General features: G+C 37.7%; 1 protein-coding gene across 2 annotated transcripts in view; it reads right to left on the bottom strand.

The window, feature by feature from the left end:
- The window catches only part of nphp4 (nephronophthisis 4), a 189,503-nt gene that overhangs the window by 85,284 nt on the left and 84,329 nt on the right, over window positions 1-19,890 (bottom strand). For both annotated transcript variants that reach the window (XM_058390447.1, XM_058390446.1), the window contains 2 exons: window positions 3,890-4,060; window positions 2,214-2,343 (listed from right to left, as the gene is read on the bottom strand). In XM_058390447.1, the coding sequence (XP_058246430.1) occupies window positions 2,214-2,343; window positions 3,890-4,060 (301 nt within the window). The remainder of the gene's footprint in view (window positions 1-2,213; window positions 2,344-3,889; window positions 4,061-19,890) is intronic.

Below are 19,890 nucleotides of genomic sequence, written 5' to 3'. Positions count from 1 at the left end.
GATACCAATGCTTGAGCTGAGAGGAGGACCCACATTTGGAACATAACAAGGACTGACTAGACAAACAGACAAAATAAGAATACATGAAATGGTCACAAGGACCGACACTTGAACAGATTAGGAGACCGAAACACGAACCAATGAACAGTAAAGACCATCACTTAGACTCAGGTCAAACTACAGCCCTACACTCAGACCAAACTACAGCGCAATGCTTTGACACACTGAATGAAACATGGACAGACACTCAGACAGACAAGCTGACCAACAATGACCAACACAGAGACCAACAGACAAGGAATCAGTTAGACCCACATATGGCCTGAAGTCTACTAAAACATGTATATACAAACGCACAGAATGACACTAAGAAGGACATGGACCAGACACACAGATAGACCCAGGGTTAGAAACATGGACAGAAGCTTAGTCTGACACATAGATGGACATTTGTGAGACAGTTACCCGTTTCAAAATTTCAGGAAGCATTGAATGTATTTATCTTGAAACTCAAACAACTTTGAGTCCATGGTGATATTAGCACATATGATGTAACGAGAGTGTGTCTCAGAGGTTTGTTTACTTTTCACAGAAAATGCTATCAGGTACTTTCAAAGGAAGTAGCTACAGTGGAACAGCCTACAGAAGGGAACTCAATCAAAACCCTATTTAAGTGGGATTAGTTTTACTAAAGGGGATCTGGTAAATCCGGTAAAAATACTTACATGATTTGATTAGCTTTAGAATTAGAATATGTACGTTATTTGCCTAAAATACCACAGATAGCTCATATTGGCTCATCTCAGTCCAAAAAATACATTTCTGTGCTACAAGTCAGGTGGGACATGCAAACAATAATAACATGGCACACGGGTGTTAGCATTACCGGGTTTAATTATAAAATTACCATGAGATTGATTGAACCAGAATACTCTCACTGTGGGAGCTTCGCGTCCGGGTGAAATACAAAAGGTAATTTACTGTGGAATTATTACCAATTTGGAGCCGATTAAAATCACACATCTTGTTGGTAATCACTTAAATTACCTCCCCTGCTAAAACTAATCCAACTCTGTAACAGCTTTAGGTGAGTTTGACTGGCAATGCCAGATTCCCTGTTTAATGGTCCACACATTGTGCAGCTTCAGCAGAACACACACTATCAGATACACAGATCTATAGGAACTACAGGGCCATGTCGACTTCCAGCTCATTCAAACTAGAGAACACGCTTTAATAAGACGCAATCGGCTTTATACTGATTGAGGTTTAATCGAGCTTGCATATAGCTGCTATAGGACGGTGAAACCCACAGTGTAGATAGAAGCAAGAAAAGCGAAGCCACCAGCAATCTGGCTGGGGATTATACGAGTTATATTTAGTGTGCTTAACCCTAAAACATAGCTTTGAGAGATCACTTGATCCTTCAAATATCTACAAATACAAATATTGCTCTAGTCATGAATGAGGATTTTGTGTTCCATTATTATTTTGAAATGTTCCTGAGAGAAGCCACATTTAAATGAAGAGGATGGATGTGTTGTTGTATACATTTTTATTATCCTGACGTGCTGGAGTAGCGGAAGAATTCAGCAATAAAAAACAGACAAATGTCTCCGTCCAGCTACCTCTGATAGCTCCTCAATCTAATCAAGTGGCTCTGATTCTGTAGAACAACAGAAGTCAAGAGAACAAGAACAAACCGAAAGCTTGGTTGAATATGGATTAGCAAGCATGGTGGTAAATAGAAAGGTGGAAAATAAAACAAAAATGCCAAGGCTTGGGTTTGCAAAAAAAAATAAAATAAATAATAATAATAATAATAATAATAATAATAATAATGCAAATTGAGTATTTTTTTCAGGGGGGGTGGCGTGGGGGTGGGGGTTTCCCCAGTTAGGAACTTTGTGCCCCAGAACTAAATGAGGTCAAATAAATCAAGAACCACAAGAAAGAGATCAGGGCTGTCAACTATACAGGCTCATTAAACGATACAGAATCTGTGCTCTAAATTAAAATCATCTAATATTCCAAAAATATTCATTTTAAAATAGAGCAATAAACTAAGGACTATAAACTCAACTACTGACTAATTGTGCTAAAGATGTAATTCTTCATAAACTAGTCCAAAAACAAATAAAAAATAAATAAATATAATAAATAAAATAAATAATCAAGACAAAAAAGGACAAACAAACAAATAAAATAAATACCTTGGGATGTATCCTGCCACTTCTTAGTCTGAGGCTTTTCCTGGGAGACTGATTTTGACATCGTAGTGGACGTGGCACCTTCGGTGTTGTACATAAACTTGAATTTGACGACACTTCTTTCAGCATCGGTCTGGAAGAAGATGAGAACACACGACAGGTCACTTTGCATGGAAGTCTACGGAATGCATGAAGCTTAACAAACCTATCAGAGGAAACTTGACCCTAACTCGCTAACTCAGCACTCGCATGTCATTGTTTTATTGTGCAAAACGTTATCCTATGAGGAAAAACTACACCCCATATATATGATATGTTGAATCAGATGCATGTTAGTGGCAGCACTGGTCCAGATATGAGCTGCCTGGGAGGAGTTGATACGGTGATGTTACTGCAGGGCTTCAGCTAATGATGCTAATTGACTTTAATATGACAGCAACACAACAGGAGGAAGCTAATACACTAATGAGAGTGTAATGGTTGTAATGGCGGTTAGAGTCGGTCCATACACCTCGCTGAGATCCGCTGCACTCCTCCTGGACTGATCCATGAGGACAGTGAGGATCTTTGACTAGACTAGATGATGAATACGGTAATTATATAATCACACTGGCACCATTATTATAATCATGCCATTGTTAGATTTCAGCTTAAGTAAGGATCTGCAGATGTATATATGTGTGTGTGTGTGTGTGTGTGTTAATGCAGAGTAAATATGAAAAATAAAGAAAGGAATTTAGAGAGAAACAGATTTGCAGAACACAAAGTATTTAAAAATGATAGATCACAGAAAAGTTTTGTTTCCTGTTTCGTTATGACTGGCTTGTTTTAAAGTCAGTGTGCCCATGCTGACCCCTGTGCACCGCCGAAAGCACCAACAATGGGCATGTGAGGATCAGAACTGGACCGAGGAGCAATGGAAGAAGGTGGCCTGGTCTGATGAATCACGTTTTCTTTTAATTCACGTGGATGGCCAGGTGCGTGCGTGTCACTTACCTGGGGAACACATGGCACCAGGATGCACTATGGGAAGAAGGCAAGCTGGTGTCATGCTTTGAACATTGCCATGCAATGTTCTGCTGGGAAACCTTGGGTACTGCCTTGCATGTGGATGTTACTTTGACACATACCACCTACCTAACCATTGCTGCAGAACATGTACACCCTTTCATGGAAACGGTATTCCCTGATGGCTGTGGCCTCTTTCTGTAGGATAATGTGTCGTGCCACAAAGCAAAAATGGTTCAGGAATGGTTTGATGACCACAGTAACGAGTTTGAGGTGTTTACTTGGCCTCCATATTCCCCAGATCTCAATCCAGTTGATTATCTATGGGATGTGCTGAACAAACAAGTCCATCCCATAGAGGCCTCACCTCACAACTTAGAGGACTTAAAGAATCTGCTGCTAACATCTTGGTACCAGATATAACAGCACACCTTCAGGGATCTAGTGGATTCCATGCCTTGACAGGACAGGGCTGTTTTAGCAGCAAAAAGGGGACCAGCACAATATTAGGCAGGTGGTCATAATGTTATGTCTGTTTGGTGTATATGTACACTCCTCCACCATCCAAGGTTCTGGTTTCTTGTTTTGATCCCAAGTGTAGCACAAAAATATTAAATGTTGTATTTCTTGTATGAAGTGTTCTAATACTTGTCTGTGTGTTGAATCTTTACCTGTTGCGTGTGTGCTGTGTACACCATAACTCCACAGGGGTTGGGTAGGGCTCCACCCTGCAGGCTAACATGAACGCTTTCATGAGGGTCATCAGGATCAGAGAAAGGACTCCACACACCCCAGCGCACACACTGCATAAATACTGCCCGCTGCATGGCCATGGAGGACGTCTAAACAGAAAAAAAAGAGAGATATTTTGAATGAATGATTAGGCGTGCTTTCTTCACTGAGAGAGAACAAACAGAACGCTTTTCTATTTTCACCCAGGTTCAAAGAATTCAGCTAGCTGGAATTAGCTAGCAGCTGGGTAAAGAAGCCTGTGTATTTTGAAACTGGGGTGACCTCATGCCTTCACTAAACAGGTTGGAAGAAATGGGACAGGGCTTTTAAAGCTTTGCCTTAAGTAAGAAAAACAGTGTTTCGTCCTTGTGTCTGTGAGAAGATGGGGTCCCGAGTGGTTCGAATGTTAGCACAGTTTTGGTGGACAAAAGTAGAGCAAGTGAACACAAGAGAAAAAGACCCAAAAAATTACGAATACGGCACCGTGATAGCACTAATCTGTTCTTATATATGCTGGAAAATAGAGCCCACACACTGAAATGTCTGAAGTGCTGGATTTACATATGTTAGTTTAACATAAACTCTTCAGACAAAACATGTGACTGCTCAGTGCCTAATCACAGCTACTGGAAAAAAAAACTGAAAGCAGACTGAAAACTGAAAAAGTGGGAAATAAAGTGGGAGAGAGGAAGAATGCGAGAATGTATGTGTGTGTGTTGAGAGAAGCCAAGGCACTTGTGGGAGCGACAGATTAACAGGCCTCTCTTGACACTGTGTTGTATATATATCCATTCATTATGCACTGCCTGAGCAGCTACAGTATATAATCATCATCAGGCAGACGAGAGGAGAGAGACAGAGCTGAAGCACTTCAATCTCAGCTGCAACCGGCCCAATAACTGACATTAGTCACAAAACAAGAACAAATATATAAACATAGAAATATGTGAACAATTAAACCAATAAACAAATACATGAGCTAGCAAATGAACAAAGAAAAATATGAAAAAATAATTACAAAAAATTATAAACTTATTTTATACATATAAAAAATAAACGATGATAAAAGATTATACATCACCTTAATCACATTTGAACTGAGAACAATGTCTGAGATTAGTCAGAAAACATAAATACATAAACAAAAAAATAAAATAAATAAATAATAATAATAATAATAATAATAATAATAATAATAATAATAATAAAGAAAAAATAATTTTATATTTTATATTTTATATATATATATATATATATATATATAAAGAAATAAACATACATACATATATACATTACAAACAAACACATTGGTTGTCTCATGCCAGATTCTCACTGGGGCCAGTAACTAAGATTAGTCATGAATTGTAGAGATTTCTTTACACTTGTATTCACAAAACACAGAACAGCATAGTGAAAAAGAAATAGATGTTAGCTGTGTCCTGCTATAGAAGCCATCCTACATGATAAAACATTACGGCCAATCCTTTATAAACTGGTCAGACTCGATATGATGTAATTAATCAGGATCGAGAAAAGAAAGAGAAAAAAGGAGAGCAACAAGTCGGCCCTCATTCTTTCTTCTCTTGCACGTCTTCCTCACACCCTCCATCTACCTTGCTCTTAATCTCAATCTATTCCCTCAATCTCTCTCTCTCTCTTCACTATCCCTACCCTTCCTCTCACACACATCCTCACACACTTTCACAGACGCTGGCAGTGTGATATAAGGACGGTGTTGTGATCTATCTAGTCTGAGATATATCTGCTGTGTGATAAATACTCTGCACTTCAGCAAAGAGCGCTAATGTAAGAGATTCATCTTCAGCACACAGATCCATCACACGGCCGGAGAGAACGGCCGGCAATAAACCATCCCGCACTGGCTTAACATGTGCGACGCCTGCCAAGATCACAAGGCGTGTCACTGAACACGTGCTCGCTATTTCAACTAATGTACAAACCCCTAATGACTTTCACTACATGTTCAACACGACTCAGACCTAGGTACAAGGAATGACGAGACACAATACAGCAACGGAAAAGACATCTCTGTGCCATGCATAAATCTCAGACTACCAAAAAAACTGACAGACAGACAGACAGACAATGTGTGATTAATACTAAAGAGAGTGATTAATACTAAAAAGCTCAAAAGTTTGATGGCTGATAATACTGAATGACTAAATAAAAAAAAATACATAAATAAATAAATACTTTAAAATAAATAAATAAACAGACATCTTTTTTGGCCTTTAAAAAAAAAAAATAAATAAAAACCACACAGTTCCCACTGGGTGACTGTGAAGCCCAGGTATCCCATGTTTCCCTGTTTCATGTTTCACACTGCTCACAATTTGCATAAATGTGACAACAGCCATGCCTGGATAAATAAAGCGCTTGACCGATTTCAATAAATGTCTTGTCTCACCAAACTTTCACATCAGTGAAAGAAAATAAGGACAAGTCTTCCTTTCGGCACCCGAGCAGCTTCCTGATTGTTATTTTTCGCAGCTTTCTAGCCATTCGCTGACATCCGCTAATTTTTCAGTGTCACGTATGTCCTCCTCGCTACTGTGTGATGTTCATGCTAAATAGCCGCTTTAGTTTAGTTTAGCGTTTCTACGTCCTGGTTTCCACTCGACACGAGCTGTTCAGTTTCTGATTGGCTGTCTGTTGCTAAGCATCTGGATCCAACCTTCTAACATTGCATCATTTGACACTACACACATTCATACCCTACTTAAGGGTTAACACTGCAAAAGAGGTGCTAATGCTGCTTCAGAGCAGTTTCATAACCCCGCTTCTATATTACATGTGTGAAACGTTACTTAACCCGGCTTTAAAAGTGGGGTTTAGAATGATGATAAACCAGTGTGAAAAGCCTTAAAGTGTCAAAAATATATAAATCAATGTATTGTATTATGTGGACGGACGGACGGACGAATGAATGGATGAAAGAATGGATGAATTAATGGATGGATGGATGTGTTGCAAGACTCTGTTCTACATACTCCAGTATTCAAAAATCTTTTAAACCTGTATTTAAAGTAGAATGTATTTTATGGATGTATCTCAATGTCCTTAAAATACATATACAGTGAGGGAAAAAATTATTTGTTCCCCTGCTGATTTTGTACGTTTGCCCACTGACAAAGAAATGATCAATCTGTAATTTTAATGGTAGGTTTATCTGAACAGTGAGAGACAGAATAACAACAAAAAAAATCCAGAAAAACACATTTCAGAAAAGTTATACATTGATTTTCATTTTATTGAGTGAAATAAGTATTTGACCCCTTTGCAAAACATGACTTAGTACTTGGTGGCAAACCCTTGTTGGCAATCACAGACGTCAGACATTTCTTGTAGTTGGCCACCAGGTTTGCACACATCTCACATCTCAAGGAATTTGGGCCCACTCCTCTTTGCAGATCCTCTCCAAGTCATTAAGGTTTTGTGGCTGACCCTTTAGCTACCTCCACAGATTTTCTATGGGATTAAGGTTTGGAGACTGGCTAGGCCACTACAGGACCTTAATGTGCTTCTTTTTGAACCACTCCTTTGTTGCCTTGGCCGTGTGTTTTGGGTCATTGTCAGGCTGGAATATCCATCCACGACCCATTTTCAATGCCCTGGATGAGGGAAGGAGGTTTTTACTCAAGATTTGACGGTACATGGCTCCATCCATCGTCCCTTTGACGCGGTGTGGTTGTCCTGTCCCCTTAGCAGAAAAACACCCCCAAAGCATAATGTTTCCACCTCCATGTTTGACGGTGGGGATGGTCTTCTTGGAGTCATAGGCAGCATTCCTCCTCCTCCAAACACGGCGAGTTGAGTTGATGCCAAAGTCACCCAGTTCTCCTTCATCATTCAGATGTTCACTGGCAAACTTCAGATGAACCTGTACATGTGCTTTCTTTAGCAGGGGGACCTTGCGGGCGCTACTGGATTTCAGTCTTTCACGGCATAGTGTGTTACCAATTGTTTTCTTGGTGACTATGGTCCCAGCTGCCTTGAGATCATTGACAAAATCCTCCAGTGTAATTCTGGGCTGACTCCTCGCCGTTCTCATGATCATTGAAACTCCATGAGGTGAGACCTCGCATGGAGCCCCAGACCGAGGAAGATTGACAGTCCTTTTGTGTTTCTTCCATTTGGGAATAATCGCACCAACTGTTGTCACCTTCTCACCAAGCTGCTTGGCGATGGTCTTGTAGCTCATTCCAGCCTTGTGTAGGTCTACAATCTTGTCCCTGACATCCATGGACAGCTCTTTGGTCTTGGCCATGATGGAGAGTTTGGAATCTGATTGATTGCTTCCTTCTGTGGACAGGTGTCTTTCATACAGTTAAGCTGTAGAGATTAAGAGCACTCCCCGAGAGTGCTCCTACTGTAATCTCAGCTCCTTACCTGTATAAAAGACACCTGGGAGCTAGAAATCTTTCTGATTGATAGGGGATCAAATACAAATAATTTCACTCATTAAAATGCAAATCAATGTAGAACTTTTCTGAAATGCGTTTTTCTGGATTTTTTTGTTGTTATTCTGCCTCTCACTGTTCAAATACACCTACCATTAAAATTACAGACTGATCATTTCTTTGTCAGTGGGCAAACATACAAAATCAGCAGGGGATCAAATAATTTTTTCCCTCACTGTACTTATTAAACTAAGTTTATACTCGATTTCAGCAAACATTCTTCTCAAATTCATCAAAAAATTATATGAGACATGTTGCTCACAGTGTGTATGGTTGTCGGTCTATATGCAGCCCTATGCTGGACTGGCAACCTGTCCAGGGTGTACCCCTGCCTTCCGCCCAATGTGTGCTGGGATAGGCTCCAGAGATCCCCTTGACCCTAATTAGGAATAAAGCGGGTATAGACAATGAATGGATGCATGGATGGATGGATTGATGTTGCTCACATAACGTTGTAATGGTGTAATGAGACAGCTGAAATGATCCATTCTCAGATTCTTAAATGATAAAAAGTGCAGCTTTTAGTGTCTTAATCTACTTCTCCTCTTCTATACTTCTTACACATGGTTCTAGCTCTTTCCTCATGCTGCATGTCTCCTCTATTAAACCCAAGCCAACTAGAAAAGCAAAAGTCTTGTGTTCTGCTTGATCAACTTTTTGACCTTGAACAAAAAAAAAAAAAGGTTTTCTTTGTGGCGCTTTGATTGCGGGTGCAGACCTGCTCCTCGAACCAATGTAGGCGACACACATTTCATTTTGGAGCTTTTCCCGCAGGAACGTAAGCTAATGAAGATGATCAAGCTCGCATCCCTCTCTAGAGGCGCTGTAAAACGGACGACACACTTTACACACATGAATACAAATGATTTCCAGCTTTTATGGGTTAGGGCTCAGATGGCGCGAGGCAGGGACACAGGTGATAACTGCTTGGAGGGCTTGGAAGGGCTCAGGCGCATAATCTGTCGAAAATGAGATAGCATAAGCACGCTGCGTTTCAGCTGAGAGCATCTTCGTGGCACGCCGACACAAATAAGGCCAGATACTTGGGTCACACGTAGATTTCGGAAGACTTTAAAGAACGCATTGCAATTTTAATACCAATAATCTTAAACTTTTACTACAACTTATTTATTACTAAATCATGTACTGTTTTTATTATGATGAGTCTCAGCTTTAGTCTAGTTAAAGGTCGACTCTCCATCTGTCTTTATCATCATGACACAAAGTTCAGAATTGGGTCAGAAATCATAGGGAGTCACTCAGAAAGAGTTTTTCATCAAAGATTCTGCTCCATAGCTGCTAGTTACCCTCAAACAGACGCTGTTTACTCAAACAGAAAAGTACAACAGCCTGAAGGAGTATTTTACTTCAGGCTGGTAATCAGCTATATCTTATGCCCAAAATCTCACGTATTATCTTCTTAATGTTGCTATAAATGCATGAAAACTAGAAAGAGAGAAGTGAAGTTAGAAAATTAAAAATGTTCAATATAAACAGGAAGCTTGTGTTTGGGTTTGGCTTCGCAACTCAGATGCGTGGTGATGTACACTGTACTGAATGAAGGGCTGTCATCAGCTTGAAGGAAGCATGCTATGCAGTGTCATGCTATCACACTTGGAGCTCCCAGGAGAAAAAAAACAACTGGAATGGGAATTGTTCATAGTAACATTAAAAAAAAAGGAGAGAGAGAGAGAAAGAAAGAAAGAAGGAAAGAAAGAAAGGTTCAGTAGCATAAAAAATAAATAAATAAAAAATTCACAACGTACTGAATATTACACTATTTACAGCAAGACCGGATGATTCCTTGCACAGTATTAAACCCCATGCTACAGTATTATTATAATATACACAGTATTAAACCCCATGCTACAGTATTATTATAATATACACAGTATTAAACCCCATGCCACATTATTATTATAATATACACAGTATTAAACCCCATGCCACATTATTATTATAATATACACAGTATTAAACCCCATGCCACATTATTATTATAATATACACAGTATTAAACCCCATGCCACATTATTATTATAATATACACAGTATTAAACCCCATGCCACATTATTATTATAATATACACAGTATTAAACCCCATGCCACATTATTATTATAATATACACAGTATTAAACCCCATGCCACATTATTATTATAATATACACAGTATTAAACCCCATGCCACATTATTATTATAATATACACAGTATTAAACCCCATGCCACATTATTATTATAATATACACAGTATTAAACCCCATGCCACATTATTATTATAATATACACAGTATTAAACCCCATGCTACAGTATTATTATAATATACACAGTATTAAACCCCATGCTACAGTATTATAATATACACAGTATTAAACCCCATGCCACATTATTATTATAATATACACAGTATTAAACCTCATGCCACATTATTATTATAATATACACAGTATTAAACCCCATGCTACAGTATTATAATATACACAGTATTAAACCCCATGCCACATTATTATTATAATATACACAGTATTAAACCTCATGCCACATTATTATTATAATATACACAGTATTAAACCCCATGCTACAGTATTATAATATACACAGTATTAAACCCCATGCCACATTATTATTATAATATACACAGTATTAAACCCCATGCTACAGTATTATAATATACACAGTATTAAACCCCATGCCACATTATTGTTATAATATACACAGTATTAAACCCCATGCCACATTATTATTATAATATACACAGTATTAAACCCCATGCCACATTATTATTATAATATACACAGTATTAAACCCCATGCCACATTATTATTATAATATACACAGTATTAAACCCCATGCCACATTATTATTATAATATACACAGTATTAAACTCCATGCCACATTATTATTATAATATACACAGTATTAAACCCCATGCTACAGTATTATAATATGCACAGTATTAAACTCCATGCCACATTATTATTATAATATGCACAGTATTAAACCCCATGCCACATTATTATTATTATAATATACACAGTATTAAACCCCATGCCACATTATTATTATAATATACACAGTATTAAACCCCATGCCACATTATTATTATAATATACACAGTATTAAACCCCATGCTACAGTATTATAATATACACAGTATTAAACCCCATGCCACATTATTATTATAATATACACAGTATTAAACCCCATGCCACATTATTGTTATAATATGCACAGTATTAAACCCCATGCCACATTATTGTTATAATATGCACAGTATTAAACCCCATGCCACATTATTATTATTATTATTATTATTATTATTATTATTATTATTATTATTATTATATGCACAGTATTAAACCCCATGCCACATTATTGTTATAATATGCACAGTGTTAAACCCCATGCCACATTATTATTATAATATACACAGTATTAAACCCCATGCCACATTATTATTATAATATACACAGTATTAAACCCCATGCCACATTATTATTATTATATGCACAGTATTAAACCCCATGCCACATTATTGTTATAATATGCACAGTATTAAACCCCATGCCACATTATTATTATTATTATTATTATTATTATTATTATTATTATTATTATTATTATTATTATATGCACAGTATTAAACCCCATGCCACATTATTGTTATAATATGCACAGTATTAAACCCCATGCCACATTATTGTTATAATATGCACAGTATTAAACCCCATGCCACATTATTATTATTATTATTATTATTATTATTATTATATGCACAGTGTTAAACCCCATGCCACATTATTATTATAATATACACAGTATTAAACCCCATGCCACATTATTATTATAATATACACAGTATTAAACCCCATGCCACATTATTATTATTATATGCACAGTATTAAACCCCATGCCACATTATTGTTATAATATGCACAGTATTAAACCCCATGCCACATTATTATTATTATTATTATTATTATTATTATTATTATTATTATTATTATTATTATATGCACAGTATTAAACCCCATGCCACATTATTGTTATAATATGCACAGTGTTAAACCCCATGCCACATTATTGTTATAATATGCACAGTGTTAAACCCCATGCCACATTATTGTTATAATATGCACAGTATTAAACCCCATGCCACATTATTATTATAATATGCACAGTATTAAACTCCATGCCACATTATTATTATAATATGCACAGTATTAAACTCCATGCCACATTATTGTTATAATATGGTAAATAATTATAATAATGTAAATGAGAGCTCTGGGCCAGAACAGTGATACAGTCCCTTTAAGCCTAGAGGAAATCTGTAATTTCAGTGGTGGCTTATTACAGGAGGGGAAATCTCTCATCTGTGTGGCTGATTACAACACCTACACAAGCAAATGCTAAAAACGTTTGATTGCATCCCTCTATAACATTTCACTGCAGGCCGACTTAACTGTCTGCAACAATATGAAAAGAAAATGGGAAAAACAACAACACAGAGCTGGTTTTCCATTTGTAAAAGGGATATTTCGGGGTAGAACAGCCTAAACTGTCACAATGCATAAAGCCATTCAAGAGTGCAATAAACATTTTAAAGCAAACTGAGCGAGGCAGTAATAGAAAGGAACCTGTGCTCAGCGAGCGCAACCTGAAGCTAAACCGAGCACAAGCGGAAGTTGTACTACAAGAAAAACGCATTACCCGAGTGAAAAGAAAACAACAGACTGGATGTGATTCTATGTTTACAATTCTGACCAATCAGAGGCAGAAACACGTCTGCAAGGAGTTTGTTAACAAAAGCAATAAATATAAGGGATAGATCTATACATTAGAATCAATACAGCAGCTACCTGAAACAGGAAGCTTAACTGACAACAATTAATGAACATGTTTAGCAAAGAAATGATCATGATCACTTACATCAATCAGTACGTCTACAAGCAAATAATCTGTTAGGAATCATATTTGCGGCTTGATCGGTCTGACAAGCCTTCATTTGAATACTTCAATCAATCTGATTGAACTCGGTCTGCGTTGAAAAGGGGCTGAGATAATACGATTAATATGAAATCTAGTCCGATAAACAGGAAATGGAATAATGAATAAGTATTCCATGCTTTATGTAACAATCCTAAACTGTGTACATTTTCTATGTTCAGCAATGTTAATTTCTTATTAGGAAATAAATTAATTAAATTAAAAAATGTCTTCAACATTACATTTTTTTTTAGACCTGAAAGTTCCAAATGTTTAACTTTTTAAAAATATTATTATTATAAAAATTATTATTATTATTATTATTATTATTATTATTATTATTATTATTACAAAAAAATTATTATTATTTTCGGCTTACTCTTTTCTTCACATGGTGAATTCATTTACTTAGGCATATTTATACAGAATCGAAATTCTGTAAAAAATTCATGCATGAAAGCGTTAAAAAAAGTTGTTTTGGTTTGTTTTTTCCTCCATAAAACACATTAACACATTAAAAAAAAGAAGTGGCTTTATTTATAATCAGAAATCTGGCTCTGGTTTGCAGTCTATAAAAGTTTCCCTACCACCATCCTCATCTAGCACTATTGCGCAACAAAACCGTTTTTTTTTTTCCATAAAATTATGGCTAGTATATACTGGCACCAGCTTCCAAACCCGATCAGCCACGAGCCAGGCATCATGGGAAGCCATCTTGGCGCTGGCACTGATCCAGCACAGCAGATTGCTTCACATCCTCTTCATGTTTCCCTCCTGGTCAAAAATTCACAAAGGCATAAAGATCTGCAGCAGCAGGAGTGTGGTTGGGGGACGCCAGAAGCACTCGAGCAGCAATAGAGGCAGCAGAGGTGTTTGAGGAGCACGCGATTCATCCGTCCCGGGGCTTTGATGTGTCAGTGACGATCGGGTGAGGAGCAGAGCCAAGCAAAACACACCATCCCACTGCATTACTCTTCAAAAGAGGAAGATTAACCATCTGTTTTGTAACATTTAGAAATGTTCAGGATTTAAACAAGCTTGTTATATATTGCTTTTTTGTAGTTTTTAAGTAAGTAACTAATTCTACATAATTCTAAATTAGCCTAGAATAGTGATACTAGTATAGTACAGGGTGATACAGGGTTCCATGTTATTTTCAACAACTTGTGTGGTTCCTTACTTTAGGATGGTCACTGTGCTTACAAACATCTCATATTACTGTCTATTCACTAATCACACTCAGGCTCCATGTCTATTCACTAATCACACTCAGGCTCCATGTCTATTCACTAATCACACTCAGACTCATTGTCTATTTACTAATCACACTCAGGCCCGATGTCTATTTACTAATCACATTCAGGCTTGTTGTATATTTACTAATCACACTCAGGCTCCATGTCTATTCACTAATCACACTCAGGCTCCATGTCTATTCACTAATCACACTCAGGCTCCATGTCTATTCACTAATCACACTCAGGCTCCATGTCTATTCACTAATCACACTCAGACTCATTGTCTATTTACTAATCACACTCAGGCCCGATGTCTATTTACTAATCACATTCAGGCTTGTTGTATATTCACTAATCACACTCAGGCTCCATGTCTATTTACTAATCACATTCAGACTCATTGTCTATTTACTAATCACACTCAGGCTCCATGTCTATTCACTAATCACACTCAGGCTCCATGTCTATTCACTAATCACACTCAGACTCATTGTCTATTTACTAATCACACTCAGGCCCGATGTCTATTTACTAATCACATTCAGGCTTGTTGTATATTCACTAATCACACTCAGGCTCCATGTCTATTCACTAATCACACTCAGACTCATTGTCTATTTACTAATCACACTTAGGCCCGATGTCTATTTACTAATCACACTCAGGCTTGTTGTCTTTTTACGAATCACACTCAGGCCCGATGTCTATTTACTAATCGTACTCAGGCTCCATGTCTATTCACTAATCACACTCAGGCTCCATGTCTATTTACTAATCACACTCAGGCCCGATGTCTATTTACTAATCACATTCAGGCTTGTTGTATATTCACTAATCACACTCAGGCTCCATGTCTATTCACTAATCACACTCAGACTCATTGTCTATTTACTAATCACACTTAGGCCCGATGTCTATTTACTAATCACATTCAGGCTTGTTGTATATTCACTAATCACACTCAGGCTCCATGTCTATTCACTAATCACACTCAGACTCATTGTCTTTTTACGAATCACACTCAGGCCCGATGTCTATTTACTAATCGTACTCAGGCTCCATGTCTATTCACTAATCACACTCAGGCTCCATGTCTATTCACTAATCACACTCAGGCTCCATGTCTATTCACTAATCACACTCAGGCTCCATGTCTATTCACTAATCACACTCAGGCTCCATGTCTATTCACTAATCACACTCAGGCTCCATGTCTATTCACTAATCACACTCAGGCTCCATGTCTATTCACTAATCACACTCAGACTCATTGTCTATTCACTAATCACACTCAGACTCATTGTCTATTTACTAATCACACTTAGGCCCGATGTCTATTTACTAATCACACTCAGGCGTGTTGTCTTTTTACGAATCACACTCAGGCCCGATGTCTATTTACTAATCGTACTCAGGCTCCATGTCTATTCACTAATCACACTCAGGCTCCATGTCTATTCACTAATCACACTCAGGCTCCATGTCTATTCACTAATCACACTCAGGCTCCATGTCTATTCACTAATCACACTCAGGCTCCATGTCTATTCACTAATCACACTCAGGCTCCATGTCTATTCACTAATCACACTCAGACTCATTGTCTATTCACTAATCACACTCAGACTCATTGTCTATTTACTAATCACACTTAGGCCCGATGTCTATTTACTAATCACACTCAGGCTTGTTGTCTTTTTACGAATCACACTCAGGCCCGATGTCTATTTACTAATCACATTCAGGCTTGTTGTATATTTACAAAATCATACTCAGGCCCCATGTCAATTTACTAATCACACTCACTGTCTATTTACTAATCACACTCACTGTCTATTTACTAATCACACTCAGCCTTGTTGTCTTTTTACCAATTACACGCAGGCTCATTGTATATGCTCTAATCACAATCAGGCTCGTTGTCTGTTTATTAATCACAATCGGGCTCTGTGTTTATTTACTAATCACACTCAGGCTCATTGTGTATTTACTAGTCACGCTCATGCCCGTTGTCTATTTACTAATCTCAAACAGGCTCGTTGTCCATTTACTAAATCACACTCAGGGTCATTCAATATTTACTAATCACAGTCAGGCTCGTTGTCTTTTTACTAATCACACTCGGGCTCCACCGTCTATGTACTAATCCCAATCAGGCTCATTATCAACATGAGCAGCAGAAGTAAAAAATTTGAACATGCTGTTACTCTGAAGTTGAAGTTCAGATTCACAGGCACTGAACATCAGTTGCATGGAAATGAATTTAGCATTATTCTATCATGCATTAATCCTATTGGTATGAAGTGTATGCATGCAACCTTGCGGAAACAGACTCTACATCTTTCAAATAAGAAAACTGTTGAAATTAAATCAATATGCAGTATAAGCAATGAAATATCTAATATTTTTAAGTAAACTATACAGAATATTTTTTCTTAAATCTGCCAGACCACATTATTCCCTTTTTTTCCCCAGTGTTGTTGTTCTTTCAATGTTTTTTCACGGCAGGGATCATGTTCTTTTCTTTGTACGATTTGTTTTTCTTCCTGTCAACATAAACCAAAAAATAAATAAATAAATAAAAATATAAACTTCTAATTTTCCTCTCATCTTTTCAAACGACATTCTGCCAGAAGGACTTTTCAACATACAGGCTGCTAAACTCCAGTTTGACTTTCTTTTGTGTTTCTCTGTAAGAAGTTCTCTAGGTCTTCTAATGCACAGCTTATTTTTTATTCAGGAAGCAACGAATGGTTTCGACTTAAAACCGTTGCACCTTGAGCTTGAAGGTCAGCTTGGAAGTTTTCCTGGGCTCTTTCCCCACCCTTCAAACACACCTTCTTCTCTTCAATCTTGAGTCAATTTTCCTCTTGAGGCCACATCCAGGCTACAGTCCCACGGGTCTTAATAACGCCAGCGACAGTGGTCACAGGAATATCAGGCTCTTTGACAGTGGTCTTGTAGACATAATGTGGTCCATGCTTGCTGTTACCTTCTTTCCACACTTCCCAAAACAAATTGTTTTAGTCTCTTTTCCAGGTTTAAGTGTGATACACTCAGCAAAGCCAAACATCAGCAGGAGAGCTAATCTACCTTCAAATTGATTGAATAAAAATGTTTGTCTGCTTGAGGTCTTAATAAAATGTCATTAATTCTTATAACTTACTAAAAGTATCAATGATAGAAAAGATTCTTAAATTTTATTACAAATTATTAAGGAAACATGGTGTACTATTTAAGTAAGCTTCAAGCGTTCTGGCCACTTCTGTATGGTTCTAACATTATGAACATTACATACATCAATATATAGTGGAACCTCGGCATATGAATGCTCTCCCTTATGAATTTTTGCCTTATGAATTGAAATTTCCTCATGTTTTTTTGTTGACAGTTTGGTGGCATGGGTGGTCTGTTCTATATGGGTCAGTTCTTTGTAAGCAGACATACAGTTTACCTACGCTTCGTATTGGTAATATTGGTAATATTTTTGGGTGGCTGGAACGGATTATCTGCATTTACGTTATTTCTTAAGGGAGAATTAGTTTCGCATTACAAATTTTCATCTTAAGAACTCGCCTCCAGAACGAATTAAATTCGTCTTATTTCGAATTTATTAGTAAACTCAAAATCAACTTATTTTTCCTTAAAAGAAAGCGAAGCCATCACATAAGTCCACATTTCAATCAGAAAAAATCAAGATCGCCCATCAAAAAATGACTAATGTGGAAATAAAGGGAAGTGGGTGGGGCTTATCAGAGTGTCCGTAAATATCAATAGCTATGGAACTGTCAATCATTCTGGACTCTTATGTAGACAAGACTGATCCATACTAGCTGTTACTATGAGGTTAAAATGCAGATCTCCTACACAGCATGCAAAAAAGTCTGTGCGCAAGTTAACTTTCAAACTCCTTCTCATTGTACGAAGCAGTGCATGATGGGGAGAGAACAAACCAACCAGGAGGAAGGAGAAAAAAAAAAAAAAAAAAAAAAAAATAGTCCATATGAATCTCTCAATCAGGTGCCTAACAGGCTGCCAGCAAAAGAGACAGAAGGCTGCATTTGTTGGCCAACATGAACTTCTTTGGACTTGGCAGAGCCACCAAAATGGCCTGGACATGTGGCACTCAAACACATACACACAGAGACATAAAAAGGTATTTTCAGGCCCTGTGGTGACATCTCTGCAGGAGAGCATGCGACGGGGACAAACTCGCAGCAGGCCCATGTGGGAGACTGATGCACTTCTCAGTGGGAAGGAGTGACATTCTCTTTAATTAGGGCGCCGATGCTTCCTACCTGCTTTATCCGCTGAATGTGCACCCCCTGTGGACGGAGTGCAGGAGCCCGGGGAGGAGTGACCTCTCGGCACAATGCTGAAGACGTGCTTTTCCTTACTTTATGATGTTTAATTAACATTTCATTAACATTTCTGTGACATTTCTGGCAGGACAAAAAAAGGAAAGGAAATAAATAAACAAACATGTTTATTTATTCAATTATTGGTTTATACCACACATTAATGGTATTGAGACCAAGAAGCATGACTGGGGGAGAGAGAGAGAGAGAGAGTGAGGAAGAGGAGTGAGAGAGTGAGACAGAGAGTGAGAGAGAGAGGAATGAGAGAATGAGAGAGAGAGATGGAGAGAGAGAAAGAGAGAGAGAGAGATGGAGAGAGAGAGAGAGTGAGGAAGAGGAGTGAGAGAGTGAGACAGAGTGAGAGAGAGAGAAAGAGAGAGAGAGAGAGAGAGAGAGTGAGGGAGTGAGCAAGAGGAGAGAGAGAGAGAGAGAGAGAGAGAGAGAGAGCGCTTGAGCAAGTGAGTAAGTGAGAAAGAGGAGTCAGAGAGTGAGAGAGAGAGACAGAGAGGGAGGAGTGAGTGATGAAGCAGATGATGAAGAAGCAGAACTTAAAGTAAAAGAAGACAAACAATAAGAAGATAAAGAAGAAAAAGTCAGAAAGTCAAAAAGTAGAACAAGGTGAGTGAGACAGAGAGAGAGAGAGAGAGAGAGAGATAGAGAGGTGTAGAAATAAAAATATTAAAATCTTTTAACATGTTTATTGATGTGACCATCTCATCTCTCATTAATATGTTAGAAAAATAAATATATGAAGTACATTTGATTTGATAAATGTACTAAAATAAATACAACTTGGTGAAGTGGGTAAACATGGTAAGAGGGGAAATTCAAAAATGAGCTCGAGCCAAATCATGTTATTGCAGGAAAAATG

Source organism: Hemibagrus wyckioides, linkage group LG05 (assembly GCF_019097595.1).
Source record: "Hemibagrus wyckioides isolate EC202008001 linkage group LG05, SWU_Hwy_1.0, whole genome shotgun sequence".
Lineage (NCBI taxonomy): Eukaryota > Metazoa > Chordata > Actinopteri > Siluriformes > Bagridae > Hemibagrus > Hemibagrus wyckioides.
Note: the sequence above shows the minus strand (reverse complement) of the source record. Positions and strands in the feature narration are given on the sequence as shown.